This window comes from Populus euphratica, unplaced genomic scaffold (assembly GCF_000495115.2).
Source record: "Populus euphratica unplaced genomic scaffold, PopEup_1.0 scaffold2.1, whole genome shotgun sequence".
In the NCBI taxonomy this organism is placed as follows: Eukaryota; Viridiplantae; Streptophyta; class Magnoliopsida; order Malpighiales; family Salicaceae; genus Populus; species Populus euphratica.
In genome coordinates this window covers 3739771-3761786 of record NW_011499846.1, presented here as the reverse complement: position 1 = coordinate 3761786, position 22016 = coordinate 3739771, and the positions used below count along the sequence as shown (strand labels likewise).

General features: G+C 33.4%; 2 protein-coding genes across 2 annotated transcripts; one reads left to right on the top strand and one right to left on the bottom strand.

The window, feature by feature from the left end:
* Positions 1 to 3408: 3408 nt before the first annotated feature.
* On the bottom strand, positions 3409 to 6656 carry LBD18 (LOB domain-containing protein 18). The gene is given in 3 exon segments (XM_011036195.1): positions 3409 to 3923; positions 6103 to 6398; positions 6401 to 6656. Coding segments are annotated over 3 exon segments (735 nt in total). The 5' UTR covers positions 6459 to 6656; the 3' UTR covers positions 3409 to 3542.
* Positions 6657 to 18946: 12290 nt separating this feature from the next.
* On the top strand, positions 18947 to 21953 carry LBD19 (LOB domain-containing protein 19). Its single transcript, XM_011036165.1, has 2 exons — positions 18947 to 19348; positions 21511 to 21953. The coding sequence occupies exons 1-2, from the start codon at positions 19055 to 19057 to the stop codon at positions 21754 to 21756; spliced, it is 540 nt and encodes a 179-aa protein (XP_011034467.1). The 5' UTR covers positions 18947 to 19054; the 3' UTR covers positions 21757 to 21953.
* The last annotated feature ends 63 nt before the right edge of the window (positions 21954 to 22016 follow it).

Sequence of the window (22016 nt, the reverse complement as noted above, 5' to 3'; positions counted from 1 at the left end):
TCAGGACAAGCAAACAGAGTGGCTCACTTGTTAGCTATTAAAGCTTCCTCATTTAAGGAATCCATCTCTTCTTAGAGATGCAATGGAGGTCTGTTGAGGTGGAGGATCTTCCACATCCGTCTCCATGGAGACGGAGCCCTTCTAACTTCCGAGGCCAACCTCCATGGGGTCGAAGGGTACACTCCCGGCATCCACATCCGAATAAATTGAGTATTTAGACTATAGAGTTGGGTATAATTACCATCTCTATCTCTTATGTACGTCATTAATATATATAACTTAGGAATATATAATAGAGATAATTAAATATACTGTAGTCTAATCTCCAAAATACAAGTAAAAATTAAACTATTTAAATAAAAATCGCAAAATGTCTTGTTGATTGCCACCCGCGGAGAGGATTTCGGACAAGTGACAAAGCAACTTGTTTTCCACGGTAAACAATTTTATAGTCGAAGTGCCTTCAATTTGAACCTATAATCCTTACCTCCAAGAAATGGAAATGGAACTATGTTCGGCAATCTTGCCATTGATGCTCTCCACTTGTGCTGGTTCAAGCCTAGGCCTCTGCATCATTTCCAGTTTTTTGGTGTCGAGGTAATGTCCCGAACCCATGAAAGGCCTCTGGGAATTCTTCCAGTGAGACTATATAGTCATAGAAAATGCATCTTATGGTCGTCATTATCATCGCCGAGATGCAGAACATATACACCACCGTGCAACTGAAAATGTACCCAACGCCTTTTCTTCTCTCTCTTTTCCTTGTCCAATGGGGAAATTTATTGGGTGCTTGGATCTCCCATAGATAATCCTTCTAGCACCATCTTAATGCCTTTTTGTGGCCCTAAGTGGATGTCGTAATAAGAAGGCTTCCTGTCCTCTCGCACCGTTGTTGGGCGTGGAAACCGATTCCAAATTGCGTAATTTAACACCCTCATAAAGTTAAAGTTGCTTATGCATACTTGCATCAGAATGTTTTCCTAAAATCTCTCATTTATGTACACATCCTTATGCATTCCATGTTTTTTTTTTCCAGGTATTTTTTGTTCTTATATATCTTTCTATATTCATATTTTCTCTCATATATGTATTTTATTTATTTTTAAATAAGACTTCTTTACCAAACCATCAAATTTAAGAAAAAATAACTTGCAGAATACATATACTTTTTTATAAGCCATATATAATTAATAAATAAACCATAAAAGATGTTAAAATGTGTTTGTTAATGAAATGCATGGTATTTTTTAAAGTATATATTAAAATAGTTTTTATTTCTAATAACAGTATAGTATATCGAAGACCCACCTTAGCAAATCTTTACGAGTATAGGAAGCAAAATCACTAGAGCAGGAGAAATAATACTAGAGACCCAACGTCCATAGCTCTAAGACGCAACCGACAAAATCACCCAGAGCTCAAAAAACCAGCTCCTCTGAAAGTTGATTAAACTTCTATGCATCGCGAGTACCACACAAAATGGAAAAACCAATAAGCAGCACCGAAAAAAATAAAATTGAAAAACATAGAAACATAAAACGTGGAACATCCTGAAAAAATTGAAATAACTCATAAAAATCTTAAAATTTTGAAAAACAATCTCGGATCCTGCAAAACTTATTTTCTTATGGTAAAAATATTTCTATGAAGAAGTTTATGGATATCGTTTTTTTTTAAGTTTTCTCTGGGCTTTTTAAGTATTTATTTATTTCTTGGTTGTTAGTGGGGCGTTTTCATTTAAAAAATTAGCAGAAGGGCACATATGAGTATATGGAAGTGAATATCTTTTAAAATGATATATGAGAGGATAATCTTAAAACACAAGAATAGATGGACATATTAACCAAAAATAATTTTTTTTAATAATAATCAAGAATATTATAAATAAGGCATCTCCATTAAAAAGATGAGGGCTACAAGATAAGAAAAATTATAAGGGGTATTAAAACAACAAAAAAAAACGAGGAATTTATAGCCCCAACTAACCTGTCCAGTTCATGATATATTCAGAATTTCTATAAAGATAAAGCCTATATAGCTGAAATTTTTAACAGAGAACTTCAACCAAAAAGCCAACCAATAAAACATGAGGTCAAGAATCACATTCTGGTGTGGAGTTTTGGAATCAAAGATTATATGGTTGCGCGCTATCTAAATTGACCAATATAATCCTTTATAGAGAAGAGTAATTGCCTAACACTGAAATTTTCTTTTTACGAGACTAGACCATTCCTGAATGTTATGATTTAGATTTTTTGGCAAACATCCTACACACCCAAACCAATTAAAAAGTCTACCTCAAAGAAATCATGATGTAGGACAAAGATAGAAGAGATGATTTATAGTCTCAATCTCCTTACAATATAAAGGACAAAGAGCTTCCTCATAATTGATGATTCTCCTCTCAACTAGAAAATCTTTTGTGCAAATATTGTCATTTAAAAGAAGCCACATTAACACATCTATTTTCAAAGGTGCAAACCCTTTTCAAAACAAGAAAGGGGAGTGATGATTTTCAAAAACATTAAAACCATAAAAAAAATGACACCCTGAGGAGAATATATAAACATTGCAGTTATGGGATTTCCATATCTTGTTGTCTTCACCATCAGAGAAGACTAAATCATGTTCCATTTCTCTATCAAGCTTTCACGCATGCAGAGCTCTTGGTATCGAAAAGTTCTTCTCCAAGAAAGATTGATTGAGTTATCAGTTGGGTTATAAACTTTTACAATGCTTAATGATTGCTACAAAGAGAGGTTGTAAAGCCTAGAAAACATGAACTGGAGAAGGGTTGCGAAGCCTAACCAAGGATTGGTCTAGAACCTGATGTTTCTCCCATCACCCATCTTGAACCCGACATCGGATTGGAGAGGAGTGACTATGTTGTGATTTAAGAAAATTACAAATACCATACCACGCTAAGTTAAAGATAAAAAACCTATAAACACAGGAAGGCCATTTACAAAATATGACCGATACTTTCATAGGATAAATTCTTGCCAACATCCTACCACTCCATTTAAACATACAGAGCCATCAAAAATAAATTATTGAGAATGAAATTATACATCCTTCCATCAAGTATCCTACTCAAGGTACAACCATATAATATAGTAGCTTGAAACTTCCTTATCAAAGGAGGAGAGACCGTGCGGTTTTTTTTATCAAAATTGAGTGCCCAGACCGCATCGAAGGCATTAAAAGTTTGTTTTCAATCACTATCAACGACATACCAAAAATTGAAAAACTATATGGCATTGAATTGATATATGTGTGTGTGTGTTTGTAGTTTCAGATAACTTGGTATACTACCGGGAGCTGCAATTAGAATGAGAATTTTAATTTTTAACTCGTACGTCTCAATCTGAAGAATTTCAATGGTAAAACGAATGAACAAAGAACAGAAACGAACAGAAAGAAACGGTGATCAATTATCAAACTACTAAATCATGCATGGCCAGTGAAATAACATGGAAATCCAGCTTCCTGATTGGTATTTGATTAATACAAGGACTTTGTTAATATAAGGTCGATCAGTCTCATTTAGAGATAGATGGTGATGCTAATGTGTCACTACATGACATGAACCCGGGCGGTGGAGATCCTCGTCTATGAAGGAGTTCGCGCGCCAGTGCTTGGAGATCACCACCACTAGTTCCTGATGATCCACCGCTGTCTCCAAACTGACGGGTATCCATTTGCCGCTGCTGCTGCATATTGGACCATGAGGGTTGCATCATTGGATCAAAAAGAGATGATAAATCGTATGCGGCGGGAATTGAAGAGGCTGATGGTAGGTCTGCTATTGAGAGTGGAGGTGGGGTCACTAGTGTTGGTGGGGGCGGAGGAGGTGGCGACGGAACCTCCAATGCTGCTAGATGGGCTTGCAAGTATGAGAGTTCTGCTTGTAAATTTACTACCTGTGTAAGAAATAAATTTGCCAAAAGAGAACAAAGACAATCAATTTGCTAGCCGACTAAATCTTTACTATTATTACTCCGTAAAAAAATTTAGTACATCTCGGAAAAATTAATTTTATTCATTAGATTATATTTGATTAGTGAATTATGATAAGTAACATATACAGAAAATATATAAACATGTCTGATCGACAAAAATAAAACAATCAAATATATATATAAAATAAACATATTTATAAGATAACTTGATCGACAAAAATAAAACAATCAAATATAAATATAAAATAAACATATTTATAAGATAGCTTGATAATAATTTCTATAATCTAAAAAATACAAGAAAATATGTTTTCTTTGCACTCATGATTTTCATGTATTTTTATTTTTATTTTTATTTTGAGACAATAACTAATCACTGGCTAACATAAATTAGAATTGAAAAATTGTGTCATTAGCAAATGTCCAAAACTTTCATCATAACATTGTTTAACCGTCGTCGTTGTAGTGTCCATATATAATTGAACACAAGATTGAGTGTTTTCTATCGAGAGTTTATGAAGACAAGTTAAAACAAACATCCAAAAACAAGACAATTTAGGTTACTCGAGTAAAGATGTTATTCATGGAACTATTTAATTTTTTATTTTTATGAAATACACATGGAACTACTTAAATTGATTAATTAATTAATAACGAATTGAAGACCTATAAAGATAAACATGGCACAAGTTTGAGGTTCCTCGTCTTTGTTTACGCCAAAAGGGTGCTTGAATTATGTGCACAAGAACATGGTGTTGCGAGCAAATAAAGATTTGTTTTGAAAAAGGAACAGAAGATGGAGATTAAGCACAGATCATTCTTCTGCATTATTGACATTGAGATATGAGAAGGAGAGGCTGGCTGTTGTCCTTGGTTACCTAGCCAATAATTGTTTCTAAATTTTAGATTCACACACACACATAAACCCTATATAGTATAGACTCAAACCGCCACTGTACGTTTCGCTTAATTATCATGGTATAAAAAATCAAATTGCCATAAAATAACAACTTTTTTCAAGAAGAAAAGAAAAACAATTGGGCAATGTTGCCCAATTAATCCCACCTATTCGTAAAATACACGGCATAATCAAATCCAGAAAGGAATTGGGAAAATAAAATATTATAGCCATCAATTGGTTCATATCTCATTCATTTTAACTAGATTTTAAAAAAAAATTAAAAAGGATGTTTAATCAAGTGGTAATTTAATGGAACATGCAGAGAAGAACAATCACAGAGTGTTTCGTGATTTAATGGAAGGAAAATAATATTTTAGGGCTTCGACTGCTCTAAATCCTCCATAACTTGACAAAAGTACCCCTAAAAGACCCTGCTGTGAAAATCCAACGATTTGTGCAGTGGGAGAAGGGGACTCCTAATTGCCCTGACCCCAAAAGGTTAACTTCTAGAAACAAGAAAACCGACCATCCCCAGAATAACTGCAAATCCACGATTTGCACAGAAAAGTGGCACAAACTCCAGCCTATACCATTATAGTAACCGCCTCAGGCTTTTGATTTGTTAATCAAAAACGCGTTCTTGATTTCAGTTAAAAGCACAAAATTATCCCCCAAAGCAGTGGTGTCGCAGCACGAAAAAACACAAAATTTAGAACCCAATATTTGCTCGCCCTCCCCTCGCTAGGAGCAGCTCCAGAAGAGGGCCAAGTGAATCTGCTTTCTCACTGGCTTGGAACAGCTGAGCTAGACACCTCTCCTATTGCTACCTCGCAGAGGATAATTGACCTAACTTGCATGAATGGTTTGACAAATTGACAAAATAAACCACCCCATGAAATTAATTTCATCGAAGAAAACTAGAGAAAAGTCAACTGCAAGATTAACAGTGTAAAACAGCTAATCACATTGACAAAGGGAAGCTTCAAAAAAACAAATTTCAAGAACGGACTTAATACCACCATAAGCAATCAAAAGACGGTAGAAAGTGTCAAGCAACATTAAAAGTGTCAAGCAAATAGCACAAGTGGTGTGCTTATTAGCCTCAACTAAGAAGCAAAAGAAAAGAAAACAACAGAAATAATTTTGTCTCTCTGTTTTCAAGTTGAGAAAGATGGCTACTACTTTTTTTGTGATCAATGAAATTAAATAAAATAGTAACTAAAAAGAGATTTAATTTACCTGTTGTTGAAGAGCAAAGATGTGAGCAACACAGCCATAGACTGGATCTCTTAAGCGAGCTTGAGCCTCATAACAAATTGTGACCACAGCATCAAGTCTTTTATGGACGGGAATGTGTAATAAAAGCTTTGACACGTTACTTGCACCAAAAACCTTATGCACCGCTGCAAAATGTGCTGCACCTTGCTCTGAGTCAAAATAAGGTGCAAATATACATCCCGGCACACACTTCCTCCTTAAGAATTTGCAAGCACCGCATGGCCCACCACCACCACCGCCACCGCCACCTCCGGCGCGGCGCCCCTCCTTCCACTACCAGCACCACTATTTATAGGGTTTGTTGTTGCGGTACTCATTTCTTTTCTTTTTCTTTAAAACAAAAGAAAGTAAATATAGTATAGTTTGTCACATAATTAGGGTTTGTATTTGAAGAATGAGATATAAGAGAGAAGAAGGGTATGGAGGTAGTCTGGGGTTTGGTAGATGGTGCTGGGTTACGGGGTATTTGGGGTTAGAGTTTGTTGGGTTTTTTTTTTTTTTTAATGGTGGGATTTAAAACGCTTGTGAAGCCTTTAAAGCCACGCGATAGTATATATATATATATATATCTTTTTTTTATGTTTTTGTTTTTTTGTTTCCTTTTCAAGCTTTTCTCTTCTTGTCTATCTAGCAAGACTTATCATCATCTCTGTTCTCCCCTCTCCTCTTCTAAAAGTTTGATCTTTCTTTCCTTTCTCTCCGATGATCAGTTAATAAAAAAGTGATGTATATCTATCTTCGTAATCTTCGTATAGCACTTAACTTTGGTTTTTAGCTATTTATGAATGAATCTGGCTAGCTTGAAAATATAAAGAAAAGAAAAGGAATAGTAGATTTCACAGGGCGAAACGTGTCAATGGGTCTGTGTCTATATATATTTGCCGCTGCGTGGTTTAAGCTGCGTAGAGGGCAAAAGACGCCAACCATCCCTCTGTCTCGGTTGAAAATGACTCACTTTCCCTTTCCTTTCTATATAATAAGCCAAATAAGTTAACCCACTGGGTTTTTAGTATAGCAAGACATCAATACCCACAGGCTTTATTAATTCCATTCTTAAAATACAGTACTTAATTACATAATATTTCTTATTCTTAGAAAATATCCTTAATAAATAATAAAGGATCTGATAGATAATATAACTCCTGCCTGGCTTGGGGTTAGCGAGTGGAGTGCCCTTTACAATTTACAAGTCTTGTGAAAAAAAGTCAAGAAACTATTCCTGATATCGTTCCCTGTCAATTCATGAACTCCCCCATATGTTTGTTTTATCCTATGAATGGAAAGGTTGATCTGCTTAAGTTACACAGAACCTTAACTTGGTAAACACACGAGTGATCAATTTTTTTGGTTCTCTTACAAGTTGCCGTGATGTGCTTTACAATTCTGATTAAACCTTAAAATATTAATGGCTGAATTGGTACTGAAGAGGAATTAATGATATTAATTTTGATTTGACAAATGATCAATCACCCTGATCTTCATTTTGTGTGTGTATGTGTATTTGTGACGATCAATGATTCTTTGCACTGCATAGATATATACTTTTTTAGAAAAAAGATCGACCGTGGGTGTCAGATTACAAATCTAAGCCGTTATATATTTCCATCGCAAGGGTGGTTTGTCTATACCAACTTTTGAAACTATAATTCAAGTGTAAAATCCGGCCTATTTCATCTAGTAATTACTTCGAATTGACGATATTTATACCTGTTATCATCGAAAAGTGTGGGCTAGATTCTTCAGAATGGAAACCATACATTTTCATCAATTAACATATATGCACCAAGACTTTAATCCCTTTGGCTATTTTTGAGAATGAATTCATGGAGAGCTGCCATTTTTTGGCACCTATAAATCCAGTTTATATTTATCATTAAGTTATAGTTACTCCACTTTCTAGGTCAAAAAAATAAGTAAATTACTTCTATCAACCTGATTTATTTAAAGAAAATAAATGGAATTTTATAGAGTTATAGTTATCTGAAATTGTGGAAGTAAAACCTACATAGGCAACCTCTTTAAGGAAAAAAAAGTACCTAATGTATGATGCAATACCGTAGATCATAAGAATTGGAGAAAGATGAACTACATATGTAGCCACGATAGCACAACCTTCGAAAAGGTTAAATATTTATTCCTTCGGTAGAAAGATCATGCATGAAATGTTGGGCGCTAAAAATATCAAGTAGAGTATTTTACTGAACAAGCTATGCTTTGGTGAAGTTGGCGAGAGTTTGAGCATCTTTACAAGAACATGTTAATTTTCCCTCTTTCTATTTCTTCACTGTAACTCAAAACCTTCACTGGAAATTAAGACCCAGTACGTAATAACAAATCCATGCGAGCAATGTTAGGGGTGTGTGTGTGTGTTTACTGCTCTTTTATCACATTACAGAAGAAAGTCTGACCCTGTATATATAGCCATCTTTAAAATTCATGCCATCGATCTCGCACCAGCTGCCTATATTGATTCGAGTCATTGTTTATTAATTAAGTTTATTGCTGGGATTTGATATCTAAATGGGACTTGACAAATTCACCTCCAAAGCTTAAATGCTATGCTAAAGATGGCTCTCTCAACAATATGAATCTTATCTGATGGGATTAATTATCGGGGCCATTTCATTAATTTTCCCAGCAAATCCCGGATCCTAAGCAAATCTGCTCGTTGTGTAATCCATAGGCCAAATCAAGTTGAGTGCACTCCATTTTTATTTTAAAAAAATGAATGTGTAAATAGATTGATATAAACTCTCTCTTTTTTAACCTAGGTTGATATATACCTGGAGAAGAACAGCATGTATATATATTAAAGAGATTTCCGCCACACTTGCATCACGCAAAAACTTAAAATACCTCATATAGATATATTATATAATATATGTGTAAGATAATTTTATTATGTCATCAAGCATATAAACGCATCGGGAAATTAATTTTTGATAAGATTTGAGCAGGCTGACGTGCTTTGACTAATACTATCCATTCATGCCATCCCCTCAACAGCTGGTTCATGTTAAGGAAACAAATTAAAGGAGGTTCTCTTTCTTTTTGATGATTACAGGACCAGATCATGATTATAAAGAAGTGGTTAATGTTTGAACTGAATCAAGAGTAATTAAAGAAAGGAGGAATCATTTGAGCCCCCTTCCATACTTTGCCAGCCAGCCAGTCATTCTAAAAGAGGTCAAATGCCGACGCTCGGCGTTCCAAAGTCGCTCAATTCGGAGACTGACACCTTTGAGTCGGTGAATAAGAACGTAACGGCCGGGCATAAACCATGACCTCATGGATCTTAGAAACTCAACGTTGGGGCTCGACACGCCGTTCAATTGAAAAAGGAAGTAACGCACCTCACCGCATCATTAATAGATTTTTTATTTATAGGAATAACTAGGTTACTTTTGCGTGTTAAAGCTGCTGATCGTATAAAAATCTTTTGTACACAAAACATAAATAAATAAAAAAACACTGACAAACAAACAAATATTTGTGTTTAAAAGCAATACGAAGGACCTGTAATAATGTGATTTGGATTAATAAATAATAATAACTAAGATAATAAAATAATATATTAGATTAATTATACATCTCCTGATTTAATTTATTAAACCTTGTTATATAACTATGGCAATCATATAAAACACGAATCAAATTAAATCAAAACTATAAAAATCATACTAAAATATATTATAAAATTAATTCAAAATAAATTAAATATTCTAAAAATAATATAAATAATATCTCAATTTAAAATAAAAATATTAAGATAATAATATATTAAATCGATTAGAACTTTAAAACTTAATTGTTGAACATGTGATCCATATTATAATTTTTATTAGATTTAATAATTTTTTAAAAATTATATTTTATTTAATTAATTATATAATTTTAAAAATTAAAAAATACTAATAAAAAAATTGGATAAAAAAAAAATCACAGCACATGAATCACCTAATATACATGGGCTTTTAAAAAACAAGCCCACATGGCTTTATAACCTATGCCTCAATGTTTTGGGTTTTTTTTTTTTAAATATAAATAACTTGTTATTTGCACTTATTAATAAAAGTAAAATTATTTATTTATAATTTATTATTGTTATAGTAACTGAAAAATTAAGATTATATTTTTTAGCTAGAAATTTTTTTTTTCCATCCATTTAGACCAAAAACTACTTAATAACCACCCTTAAAAAAAAATTAAAAAACACGAAAAACAATCCAAAAATCCAAGCAAGAAAGATTTTTCAATTCATAAAAAAACCGCTAGTTGTGAAATAAATTCAGTTCATTTTCAGTACATAGTGACATTTCATAAAATGCTGAAACTATTAGTTTTTTTATTTGCATAATAAACAAGAAAATTGATTTTTTTATATTTTCATTTTGAATAAAAAGGTGAAATCAGCAACAGTTTGTAACGGCGACTCACCACGTTGTCCGGGGCCCTGTCCAAGCTTGTGGTGTTGTGAAAAAGAAGCCATGACAGCTTGTTAGTTTGACCGACACGTGTCACTATTTAAACCCTGCTGGCAACTTTCGTCACCAGTTGCTTACGTTGTAGCAGTTCCTTGAGTCTATCCTCCCCACTCCTCTTCCTTTCCTTGTAATTTTTTATCCATTACCGTGATATGACAATCAAGATAGTCACAATATTGCTGATTTGAACTCCATACAAGTTTCCAATGCACACAACTGAGATTCATATATATATATATATATATATATATATGATGCCGACATCAGCATATCATCAACACATGTTAGACAACAAAATTTAAATTAAATTGTAAAAACCATTAAAATAAATTTTTTATTGCTTAGTACAACGCTTTAAATGAAAAGATATAAACCACCATGAAGACAGCCTAAATTATTTTTTATTTTATTTAATCTAAGAAACAATCAATTGAAAATAAAAACACACATGCTTAATTAACGGAATCGATAATAGAACAGTTTTTTTTTTTTTAATGAATCGGTAAAAACATATGATGTAAACAGTGGGTTTAGCCTATCTACAAATGCAAAGTTACTTGTAGGTACTCTAACTTAAACTACAAGGCCAATTGTCTTGACTGTTTGAAACACTAGCACGGCAATCCTATAACACACCGAGCCTCTACTGACCGGTGACCACCGCATGTGACACAGAGCCATGGACCCATGCTCTTCTAGAAGCTGTCTTTCCTTGAAGACTGATTAATCTTCGAGCTTCAAAACCTAAGAAATTTTCTTTAAAGCTATTCGACTTCAAGATAATTATTCACAGAAGAGTCCAATATGAATTTCAGGATGGAAACAAAACCATTTGAATATATATTAGAGCTGCAAACATAGTTTGAATATCACAGCTATCATGTATCATGTAGGAAGTTTGAGAAACAAGGTCCCTACAGAATTTGAGAAAAGCCCACTTATCTGGCAACATGTCCGAAAAACTCTTGAACCTTAATTAGTTTTGTTTAAGTTCCTGATTATTCTACTCTTGAACCTTAATCTGTGTTTAGGCTTGTCTAAACTTTTTCGAACAGGAACATGTAGCAACCTGATCACAGCTCAAGAAAATGCAAGTCTCATTCAGACCGACCCCACAAGTTTGAAGTTTCTAATTTCTGCCGCTCGTGCGGTCAACAACTAGGAATCGGAAAAAGAAAAATTGTTTACAATAGCTATAGCTGTGGTCATTGAAATATATGTTGAAAGAAATGCGTTAAAGGATGTCACCATAAAATATGGCAAAGCAGCTGTTAAGTGCTCTAATTTATTAGTAAAAGGACTTTATGAAGGAAATAATTAGTTTTTTTTTATTATTATTATTGTAGTCAATTAGTCGAAGAAAGATTGAGGACTGGAACAATCATGAAATCCATGGATATGCTTCTGTCGCCTTTAAAGTCATATTCGTCAATCTGTCAAGGAAATTTATCATGCAGACCATTCTTTTGAAAGTTTTGATGCTTTAAGATGCTTATACAACATTGATTTGTATTAATACAAAATTCTGGTGGGATTTTGGTCTTGAGAATTTTTTTATTCATGGTTAGAGAAAAAGATGATTTTTTATGTGATAAATGATTTAAAGGGATCATTACTATTAAATTTTCTGAAAAATCGGTCCTTTTTTGACAGTCTAATACGATGTTTAGTATATTGTTGGATGGCCCATGTAACAGGTTTTCATTCTCAGACATTTCTCTTTTCCAGCAAAGGGTGTTTGCTGCACATGAGTCATGAACACTTTGTAATCTCAATGGGAGCAACATACTTCACTCCATGTTCCCTTTCAAACAACATATTACCCAAATTCCAGAATAAAAACCATATACAATAATCATGGCACATAGTTGGAAAATACAAGCAGTCACCAAGGATGTATGAAAGACAGCCACAGCTTGGATTTCTTGTAACAAAAAAAACGATGTAGATGTTCATATTTGTTCTGATTGGGAAGTTGATCATTGGGTTTGTCGTCCCATATCAATAATGCCATAGGAAAAGGAAAAAAAAAAAACAGAGAGCAGTCATTGCATGCATCCTGTTTTTAGCTTTCAAGCCTGTAACTAAAGGGTGCCTCCTAAGAAATGTTTGCATCGAAGGCCTGTAGAGTTTGGCCCAATATCATTGATCAGCAAGTGCAATGATGATGGTGAAACTTGAAAACCCCCACCTTCATCTCCTTTTTCTGGATTAATGCCTAAGACGCTAGCTCATAAGCTTTCGATCGAATGGTAATGAACCAGCCACGGTACGCGCTGGGATTAAGTTTTAACCTTCAGGAAAAACAAAAGGCTATAGTAAAATTGTGGCAGTTTGCTACGATGTTATTCTATTATTAAGCCAGGATGATGGGGAGGCCACCTGCTCTCCTTTTTATTTTCTTTTTCTAAAAAAAAACTTCAAAAACCCAACAACTGAGTGCCAAAAACTTCCACAGTCAAGCTAAATGCTTCAAGAAAAAATCTAAAACAAACAGATTTCTTGTTCACGTGTCTAGAACATATGGAAACAAAAACATAAATTATGCCAAATTTCCCCTGAACTTCTCTTTGTTGTTTTTTCCTCCTAGGGCAAGGGAGTAGTTGTTCTTCCTTATCAGCACCTAGGCCTTTATCAATGTGGCAGATAGCATATTTCAATTAGTGAGGTTTTGAATTTGTTTTCTAATGATTATGAATTTAAATCATTTTAAAATTACTAAAAAAATTATAATTATTAATTTTAAAGTTTGTAAATCAGTTAAATTACTTTCAAGTTTATCTGGGTACTATTATATATATATATATATAGTAGAGAATTGGGTTAGATTATTTTGGGTCAAAGTGGTCAAGGGCGAGGAGAAAGTGGGGCTAAAAGGCACTCATTTGTAATTTAATGTGAACCTCTTTGTGTGGAACAATTTTCTCAGCATATTAATTGTCCTCCGTATCACTTTAGCAAAAAATAAGACTACTAATTTTGAGAATCTTAAAGCATCAAGATTCTTTAAATACAATATTAGAATTAACAAAGTATTTTTAAATAAATTTTTGTATTTCATTTTTAACCCGTAACTCATTTGAGCTCCATTTTTTTTCTCTTTATTTTTTTTGTAATATTTTCGTACCGTACTTTATTTTATTGGAATTGGAATATGGATAAAACATTATGGAATAGATCCATAATAGATTAATTATTTTCTTAATTTTTCTCCTAACAAAGATAATGTTAAAGATTTTTATTTTTTGAATAGATCCATAATAGATTAATTATTTTCGTAATTTTGCTCCTAACAAAGATAATTTTAAAGATTTTTTTTTTTTTTGTATTCTTTACGAGGAACAAATAACATTAAAATTGTTTTCAGGTGCTAAATCATCTGATTTAAAAGTAAAATCTGAGTAAACGCCAAGTGGAAAGGACCCTTATTTATATGTATATATAAAAATAAAAATAAAAATGGAGATGAATTACCTTAGTCAATTCATTAGCATGTCCTTTCCTTCACTTTTCGTCAGACTCTGGCATCCATAAATGTTCTTCTTTCTCGAAGAGAGAGGACGAGAAGAGGACCATCCGCGGGATGCCACGTGTAATGACGTGATTTATTCCCTGCTCGTCCAAGTCATCGAGAACTGATTGACCGACTGGAAGACTTTCCTGTCTCATTGTCCTTAAAAATTGACAAAATTTATATTCATGGCAGGAATTTATTTATTGAAGAGAAATTTATTCGGGGCAAAAACCTCGAATGTCTTATCCAAGAGTTTGCTATGGTTTATTTTGCATTTATAGGGACATTCAATTTACAAAGAAATAAAATTTTTACTATCCAATAAGTAAAAAGTACTTATTAACTCGTAATTTAAAAATGATTTTTTAAAATAAATAGTATTTCTTCTCCCACATAATCAGGCATTTTTTCGTTGAAGTTATGCTTAATCATCCTAATGATGAGACAGTATTTCACAGTATAATAAGTAAATATATTTAACAATTCAAAATGTTATGGATTGAAATATATTACTGTCTTTTTCTCAATGTAAGAAACCGGAACTGCATCCTTCAGTGGCATATCATGAAATAATTAGTGATAATATAAAAAAATAAAAGAGAAGTAGAGCTCAGTTCTGCCAACCCAATTGAATCCCATAGGACTCGATAATGCCACAATAAAATTAAGTCCAACACACTTGATTCGGTTAAGAACTAATTAAGTTTCTCTCCGGTAAATGTATTCACTCAAATCAAATTTCACCCTTATTTTCTCTCTTTTTTATTTTAATCTTTGGTATAACCTAATTTACTATTTATGAATAATGTTTATTGTTTACTATGAAAAATCCATTCAAAACGAGTCCTGAGTTCCCAAATATGGTCAGACGAAGCTCCACTCTCTTCTCTTTTTCTCTATATTCCCTTGATTCGGTCTAATCAAGTTACCTTATTTCACCTTATTTTATTATTCATAAATAATTCTATTTGCATGATGTTATTCATATTATTTATAAATAGTATATTTTCTCATATATTTCATAAGATATTTTCCCGTCTATATGCAAATGGATACCAACTTGAATTGACTTTAAATGATAAAAAAATTTAGTCCATGCGGGTTTGAATAAGATATGAATATTGTCCTACCTGACTCAAGCCCTACCCGAACCCAGCCCAAATCTAAATTACATAAATAACCTTAACATATCAAAATTTTACATTTATACCAAGTATATATAAATATAAAATTTGATTTCTTCCCTATAATACATATTATTTTATTTTTAGCCTCTCCTGGCCTTTTGTTCTTATTCTTTTCTTTTAGGTTTCTTTTCTTTTTTTCTTTTTATGAAAAATCCATTCAAAACGAGTCCTGAGTTCCCAAATATGGTCAGACGAAGCTCCACTCTCTTCTCTTTTTCTCTATATTCCCTTGATTCGGTCTAATCAAGTTACCTTATTTCACCTTATTTTATTATTCATAAATAATTCTATTTGCATGATGTTATTCATATTATTTATAAATAGTATATTTTCTCATATATTTCATAAGATATTTTCCCGTCTATATGCAAATGGATACCAACTTGAATTGACTTTAAATGATAAAAAAATTTAGTCCATGCGGGTTTGAATAAGATATGAATATTGTCCTACCTGACTCAAGCCCTACCCGAACCCAGCCCAAATCTAAATTACATAAATAACCTTAACATATCAAAATTTTACATTTATACCAAGTATATATAAATATAAAATTTGATTTCTTCCCTATAATACATATTATTTTATTTTTAGCCTCTCCTGGCCTTTTGTTCTTATTCTTTTCTTTTAGGTTTCTTTTCTTTTTTTCTTTTTTTCTTTTACAAATCAAACCATTAAAGAAAGATCGGTGATGGTGCTTCAAAATCTAAAATACTAGGAAGCTTGTGTTTCACAATACTTATGTGATGGATGATCATGTGTTCATATTAGTCTTTCTTTCTCCTTGACTTACTATTCAAAGGGTTAATGACAAATGATAGATATCTTGAGGAAACTTGTGTTTCACAGTGTTTGTATGATAGATGGTCATGTGTTCATGTTAGTTTTTCTTTTTTCTTGACCAAGTGTTCAAAGGGTTGATGACAAATGGTAGATATCCTCTAAAAAAATCTCTTTTAGTAGATTGAGAGACCCTTCAATAATTAAATCAATAACTTTTATTACGATGATTCATAGTAAATAATCATTAAATTCCAATAACAAAAATATTTGTTATTAATTTATATATAATAAATGCTGAGAGCATGTTGTAAAAAAACAAAGATTGTGAATCATTTAACTATGTTATTCTAAGAGTATTTATAGACTTTATACCTTGAATTTTCTCTCTCTTATTCGAGAGGTTATAAATCTTTTTCTTCTTTACACCAAAGTAAGGAGGAAACTATTACATTAATATTGACGTAAATGTTTTTTTATACTATATTAATGTTAATGGAAGTGTTCTATACCTATAAAGGACGACCTCACATCATTTTATATATAATATTAATGTTAATGGAATCAACTATTATAATCAACTTTAATGTCAATTGACAAAAGAATTATTTTAAATGGGTTTTTTGCTTAACTAAGATGTAAGGAAATGATGATTCTAGATTTTCATATTGGATCTTTGGATCTAAGCAATTCTAGGCTCAAAGATATTAGACTTGGTATATTAACAGGCTCACATATGCTTTGCTCTGGCATGTAGCCAAGCTCAAAAAAAATTGAATTTAACATCCAGTCGGACCTTTTTTTCATGGATTTTGACTTTTGTAGAGCCATTATGTTAGGTCTTTTTCTTCTTAATCTCTTCCGTCATGGTTTTAATATAAAAAAAAAAATTAGTATGAAATACATTGATAGATCACTTGGTATGTTCATTTAGCCTTTCCAAAAGAAAATCATTGTTGAGTTGCTTGAACTATAATTTTAATAGCCTGTGTACTGTTGAGAATGGCTAGTTGGTTGATTTTTGTTACTCTTTGCTGTGTAATTGTCACAGAACTTGAAAAGCAGATTCTTGATATCCATTTCCTCGCCTATGTTATGGCAGAAAGGATCAGGGCAAAAAATCTGCAATTGCTTTTCACTGCTAGAATAGGCTTGATCATATAGACTTGAACGCAGCAACAACTGTTGGGTTTCTGTTCGAGAAACCAATCAAAGATTCAAGCTGTTGAATACCCAGTGAATATTCATGGAAACTCGAAATCTAATTGCATCAGTTTTAATCTATACCCAATCAAATTCAGGTAAACATTTTTAAGTTCGAGTTCAGGTATAAATAGTACTCGCTGCCATCCGTAGGGATCTCTTCGTGTGGATCTTGAGATCCATGGCTCTCGCTTGAGATATTAGCCGCTCAGGGCCAGAAATATTGGCACAATTTTGAATAAAATTTCGAAAATTAATTAAAAAATAAACCTGAAATAATTAAAAAATAAAAAATTTATATCTTTTAAATTTAGTCGGCGCAAGATTTGAAGAATGTTTTAGTAAATTTCAGTACAATTTTTTTTATCGATACATGTACCGTGTAATGAGCTAGACTCATTTAAACACCGAAAGAGATGGTGTTTAATATTATAAAGTATTTTGATTTAGCTAGACTCGTTTAAACACTGAATGAGATGGTGTTTAATATTATAAAGTATTTTTTATTTAAAAATATAGAAAAATAATATTTTTTATTTTTAAAATCCATGTATTAAAATAATTTAGAAACACAATAAAAAATTAAAAATTTTATAAAATATAATTTGTACGCAAAAACAAACGCTTCCCCAGGTATTACACGGCATGAATGAATTCAATCATTCATCATTCTCACAGTGGAGCTATAGCTTGAACTGTAACTTGAACCGAGGCAAGAAGAAAAAAAGAAGTGCACGCACCTGCTACAGTGCTAGTAGATATGCCTTTACACGCAAACAGTAGCCATATTTACACTCTGCAGATCTCTCCTAACACTATTGCAGTCACTCTTAGCTCTTGCTTGAGTGCTCTGCCTACGCTCAAAGATGATAAGGTGAGAGGGAACAGAGCTCTAAAAGCCGGGGAGGGGGGAGTCCCTGTGTCTTTCACGACTTACCATCTCCATCTCTGATAAAATCATGGAAGTGACTGCAGAGAAAATAATAATTTGATGGGAAAGGAGGATAGGATGTTTGTCCCACGTGGGGTCTCGCACGTGGCCACAGCTGCGGCGGTTGGATGTTGATGCACTGTCCCTCACCGCATGTATGTTTGCTTCACGCAATCTTGCTCCCCCTCTGCTTCCTCTGTAGTTGCCGTGGCTTTAAAGTTTTAATTAGCAAGTACATTCCTTGCTAAAATTTAATCCCTCCACGTTTTTTAATTATGATTAGCTACGTGTGTTTTTTTATAAAAAAGAAATAGATATATATTTTCCATCATTTCTTCACCAGCTATATTAAATCTTTCTCAATTATTATGAAAATCTTCATTTATTTTTCTTATATTTTAATTAGTATTGAAAAAAGGAAAGAATGAAAGAAAGGGAATTTTTTTATTTAATTTAAATTTAAAATAATAAGGTATGCGTGTTAACTCATTTGGATATAAGTTAAAATAATTAATATCAAGGAGTTAAAAAATAAAACTGTTTTTCTTATGAAAAAACAATATTCAACTAAACAGCCAATTCACACTATTGACCCATCACCAAAGTTTCAAAAAAAAAAATTAATAATAATAATTAACAAAAACAAAGGAGTAAAAATTAAACAGACCTTTCTGTGGTCTCTAAAGAAGTAAATAAATACCCATCCATGCCTTCGTTTTATCTCTCTCCCTCTTTATCTTCTATCTAGCTAGTTAGACCCCACAAAGAGTAAAACTGAAACCCCAAGGAAGTGGATTGTTTCTGCAGAGAGAAGATGATGAGTGCTGGTACAAATAATGGGAGTGGGCCTTGTGGTGCCTGCAAGTTCCTCCGGAAAAAGTGTGTAAAAGGGTGCATTTTTGCACCATACTTTGATCCTGATCAAGGGACAGCTCACTTTGCAGCGGTGCACAAGGTATTTGGTGCTAGCAATGCTTCTAAGCTGCTCTTGCGCATACCTGCTCACAAGCGTCTTGATGCTGTTGTAACTCTTTGTTATGAGGCCTTGGCTAGGGTTAGAGACCCTGTTTATGGTTGTGTAGGTCACATTTTCACTCTCCAACAACAGGTAAATATTTTTTCTTGATGATAATTGGCCAAAAACCTTTCAATTAGTATTTGAAGGCTAAGTTTGGTCAGGGTTTTCATCTTTAGCTTTCTTCCTCATTTATCCCCTTCTAAACTTGCACAGAACGGTGGTAGAAGAATAAAATTGTGAGTGATTAATATATATATATATATATATATATATAAGCTCCCATATGGTTTAGATTAATTGTAGCTTATTAGTACTAAATCACCTCTGCCTTTGCTATCCATTGGAGGTTTAAGAGTACTCATCTATTGACATAATGAATTTGGGGTCGACAACATCGTGCCGCTTACAAATGGTTTGTGTTTTATGCTTCAAAGTTATGATTAACTGCAAGGGATTTTGTGTTAGAACTTTCCCTTGCTTTCTTTATCCTCTAAACTACCTTCAAAAGACCTTCATGTGATAAATTTTCTTTGGAGACGTTGAATATGATAGTGTAAGTTTTGCTTTTGGCCCCTTTAGTTCATATGTAGAGAATTTTCTGTTTTTGTAGTCCTTGAAAATAGAAATAGAGCTGAAAATATATGGATAAATCAGAAACTAGATCGTCATCAAGTAATTATGCTAGAAGGAATTCTCAACATGGATCAAACTGTTCGTCAGGCGTTGTCCTGTTCATGGCAGCATAACGATTCGTCTTGAAGACTAGAACCGTAGAGGATCTAGCTGGTCGAGGTTTGCACGTTACTATTTGCCGGTTTCACTAGTTCGTCAAGTCATTGGTTTGGCATATTTATACGTGAATTTGAACAAGTATTGCTAATGTGAACCTTCTGTAGGGTTTCTGGTTATCTAGTCCCAAACTGCTCTTACATGAAGTTAAGTTTTCTTGTGGATTCTACTTAGGGTTCACTAACTTCTCTTTGGTTTCTTCCAAACATTACTTCTCACTCGTTTTCTCGATGTAATGAATTGAGTGAAACTCTTGCGCATTTTTTGAGTGAATTTTTTTAGTGTTTTGGGGTGTAACCAAATTAATTTTTCAACAAAATTGCGTGAAATTTAAGCCAACTTGAGCTGTGAATGGTAAAACTCCGAGAGAGAATTGACTGAAGGGGGATCTTGTTGCTTGCCGGAGTACAAAGCAAACTTCAGCAAGCTCGAGAAATATTTAAGTGTCTATGGTTTTGACTTTGATGTATAGTCCTAAATAATTATTACTCGTAATCTGCCACATATTGAAGTCGAAGTCTTGATGCATTTATTATGATCAACAAATTAAGGAGGGTTAATGTCTCCTTGTAAGAAGCTATAATAGTAGTGGGACCTAGACCCATGTGTTGGTTCTAATGCAGTAAATCTGGCTAGATCCCAAAAGTCTTACATTCACACGGGAAGACAATTTATTTATATGCCTCGGATCATTTTATCATGATCAAACCTTTGCTGGTGGGTTTTGTTAGGGTTTCTCATTTTTGAATAGTTTGTTGAAAAATCCGTGTATGATAGCGCACAGTCGTTCATGGAGCGCCTATGATTTCTACATGTAGGCTCGTTGGGCAGATAACCACTTAATTATGGGGTGCTTGCTTTATTGGATTAGGTAAAATGCCATTGCTTTGTTAGCATTGACTACTTCGAGCACCTCGAGAGAGAGTCCGAGAGTTCAATATATATGGAAAATATAATTAATACCAACGGAATGCGCTCTTAGTAGTTTGGATTTTTTTTCTCGTTTACACTGTTCAGGAATTTTTGCGAGGAAAGAAAAGGAGGTGAGTGCGCTCTTACTTCAAGCACCTCGTTTACGCTGTTCATGAATTTTTGCGAGGAAAGAAAAGGAGGTGAAAAGCTTTAAATTTTGTGAGATATAATTAGCTAGTCAATTTGGAAGTATCTCTAGCTCTTTTGAAATTGATTTTTAATTGCTTGATAAAAAGAAAAACCCTATATCTGGCTGCCATCATAGTCGCAGCTGATCTTTGAATTCTTAACTTTTGAAGTCTTTTTTCCTTGTCCGGGTTCTAAGTTCGATATATGGTTGCAGCAGCTCCAAGAGCATCTTGTGTTCTTCACCTACTATCCAAAAAAAGATGAGCTATAGAACAGGCGATATCTTTTTGTTCCTGGATTGCAAGTTCAAATTTGGATGCTACTTGAAAGGATTCTGATGAGAATTTATCTTGTCACCACAGGTATTGAATTTGCAAGCGGAGCTGGCCTTCATTCAAGCCAACCTTTCGACATTGCAGCGCCTCCCTCAACCTCAGCCACCATCTCAGTGTGCTCAAAGCCCCTCTCAAACAACTCTTGATTCATCCTCAGAAGTACCATCGTTCACAAAGCTAGCTTCAAGCTCTAACATATCAACGCATTTTGATCAGTTACAAGTGCAACAAACATCAACAGAAATGACAGGTTTCTATAATCCATCGGACTAGGAAGTTAATGGTGAAGAGCTGACTCGAGAGTTTGTGTCTACATGCTTGCCACAAGTTACATTTAAGCCTCCAAGCTCTCCTTGGAATTTTTAGGATACAATCGGCTGTGGCTTCTGTTGCCCTTCTAGTGTTGTTAGCTCCGTTTGTATGGGTCACAATCTAATGAAAATCGTAATATTTCATTTCTCTACCTTTAATGTTTCTTTCACTTCACTAAGCCCATGATCAAGTTTTAGGGAGAATTCCACTTGTTAAAATTG

Coding starts and splice junctions, on each gene's coding strand:
- LBD19 (XM_011036165.1), top strand. CDS start 19,055: ATGATGAGTGCTGGTACAAATAATGGGAGTGGGCCTTGTGGTGCCTGC. Junction 19,349..21,510: donor TTTTCACTCTCCAACAACAG/GTAAATATTTTT, acceptor TTGTCACCACAG/GTATTGAATTTGCAAGCGGA.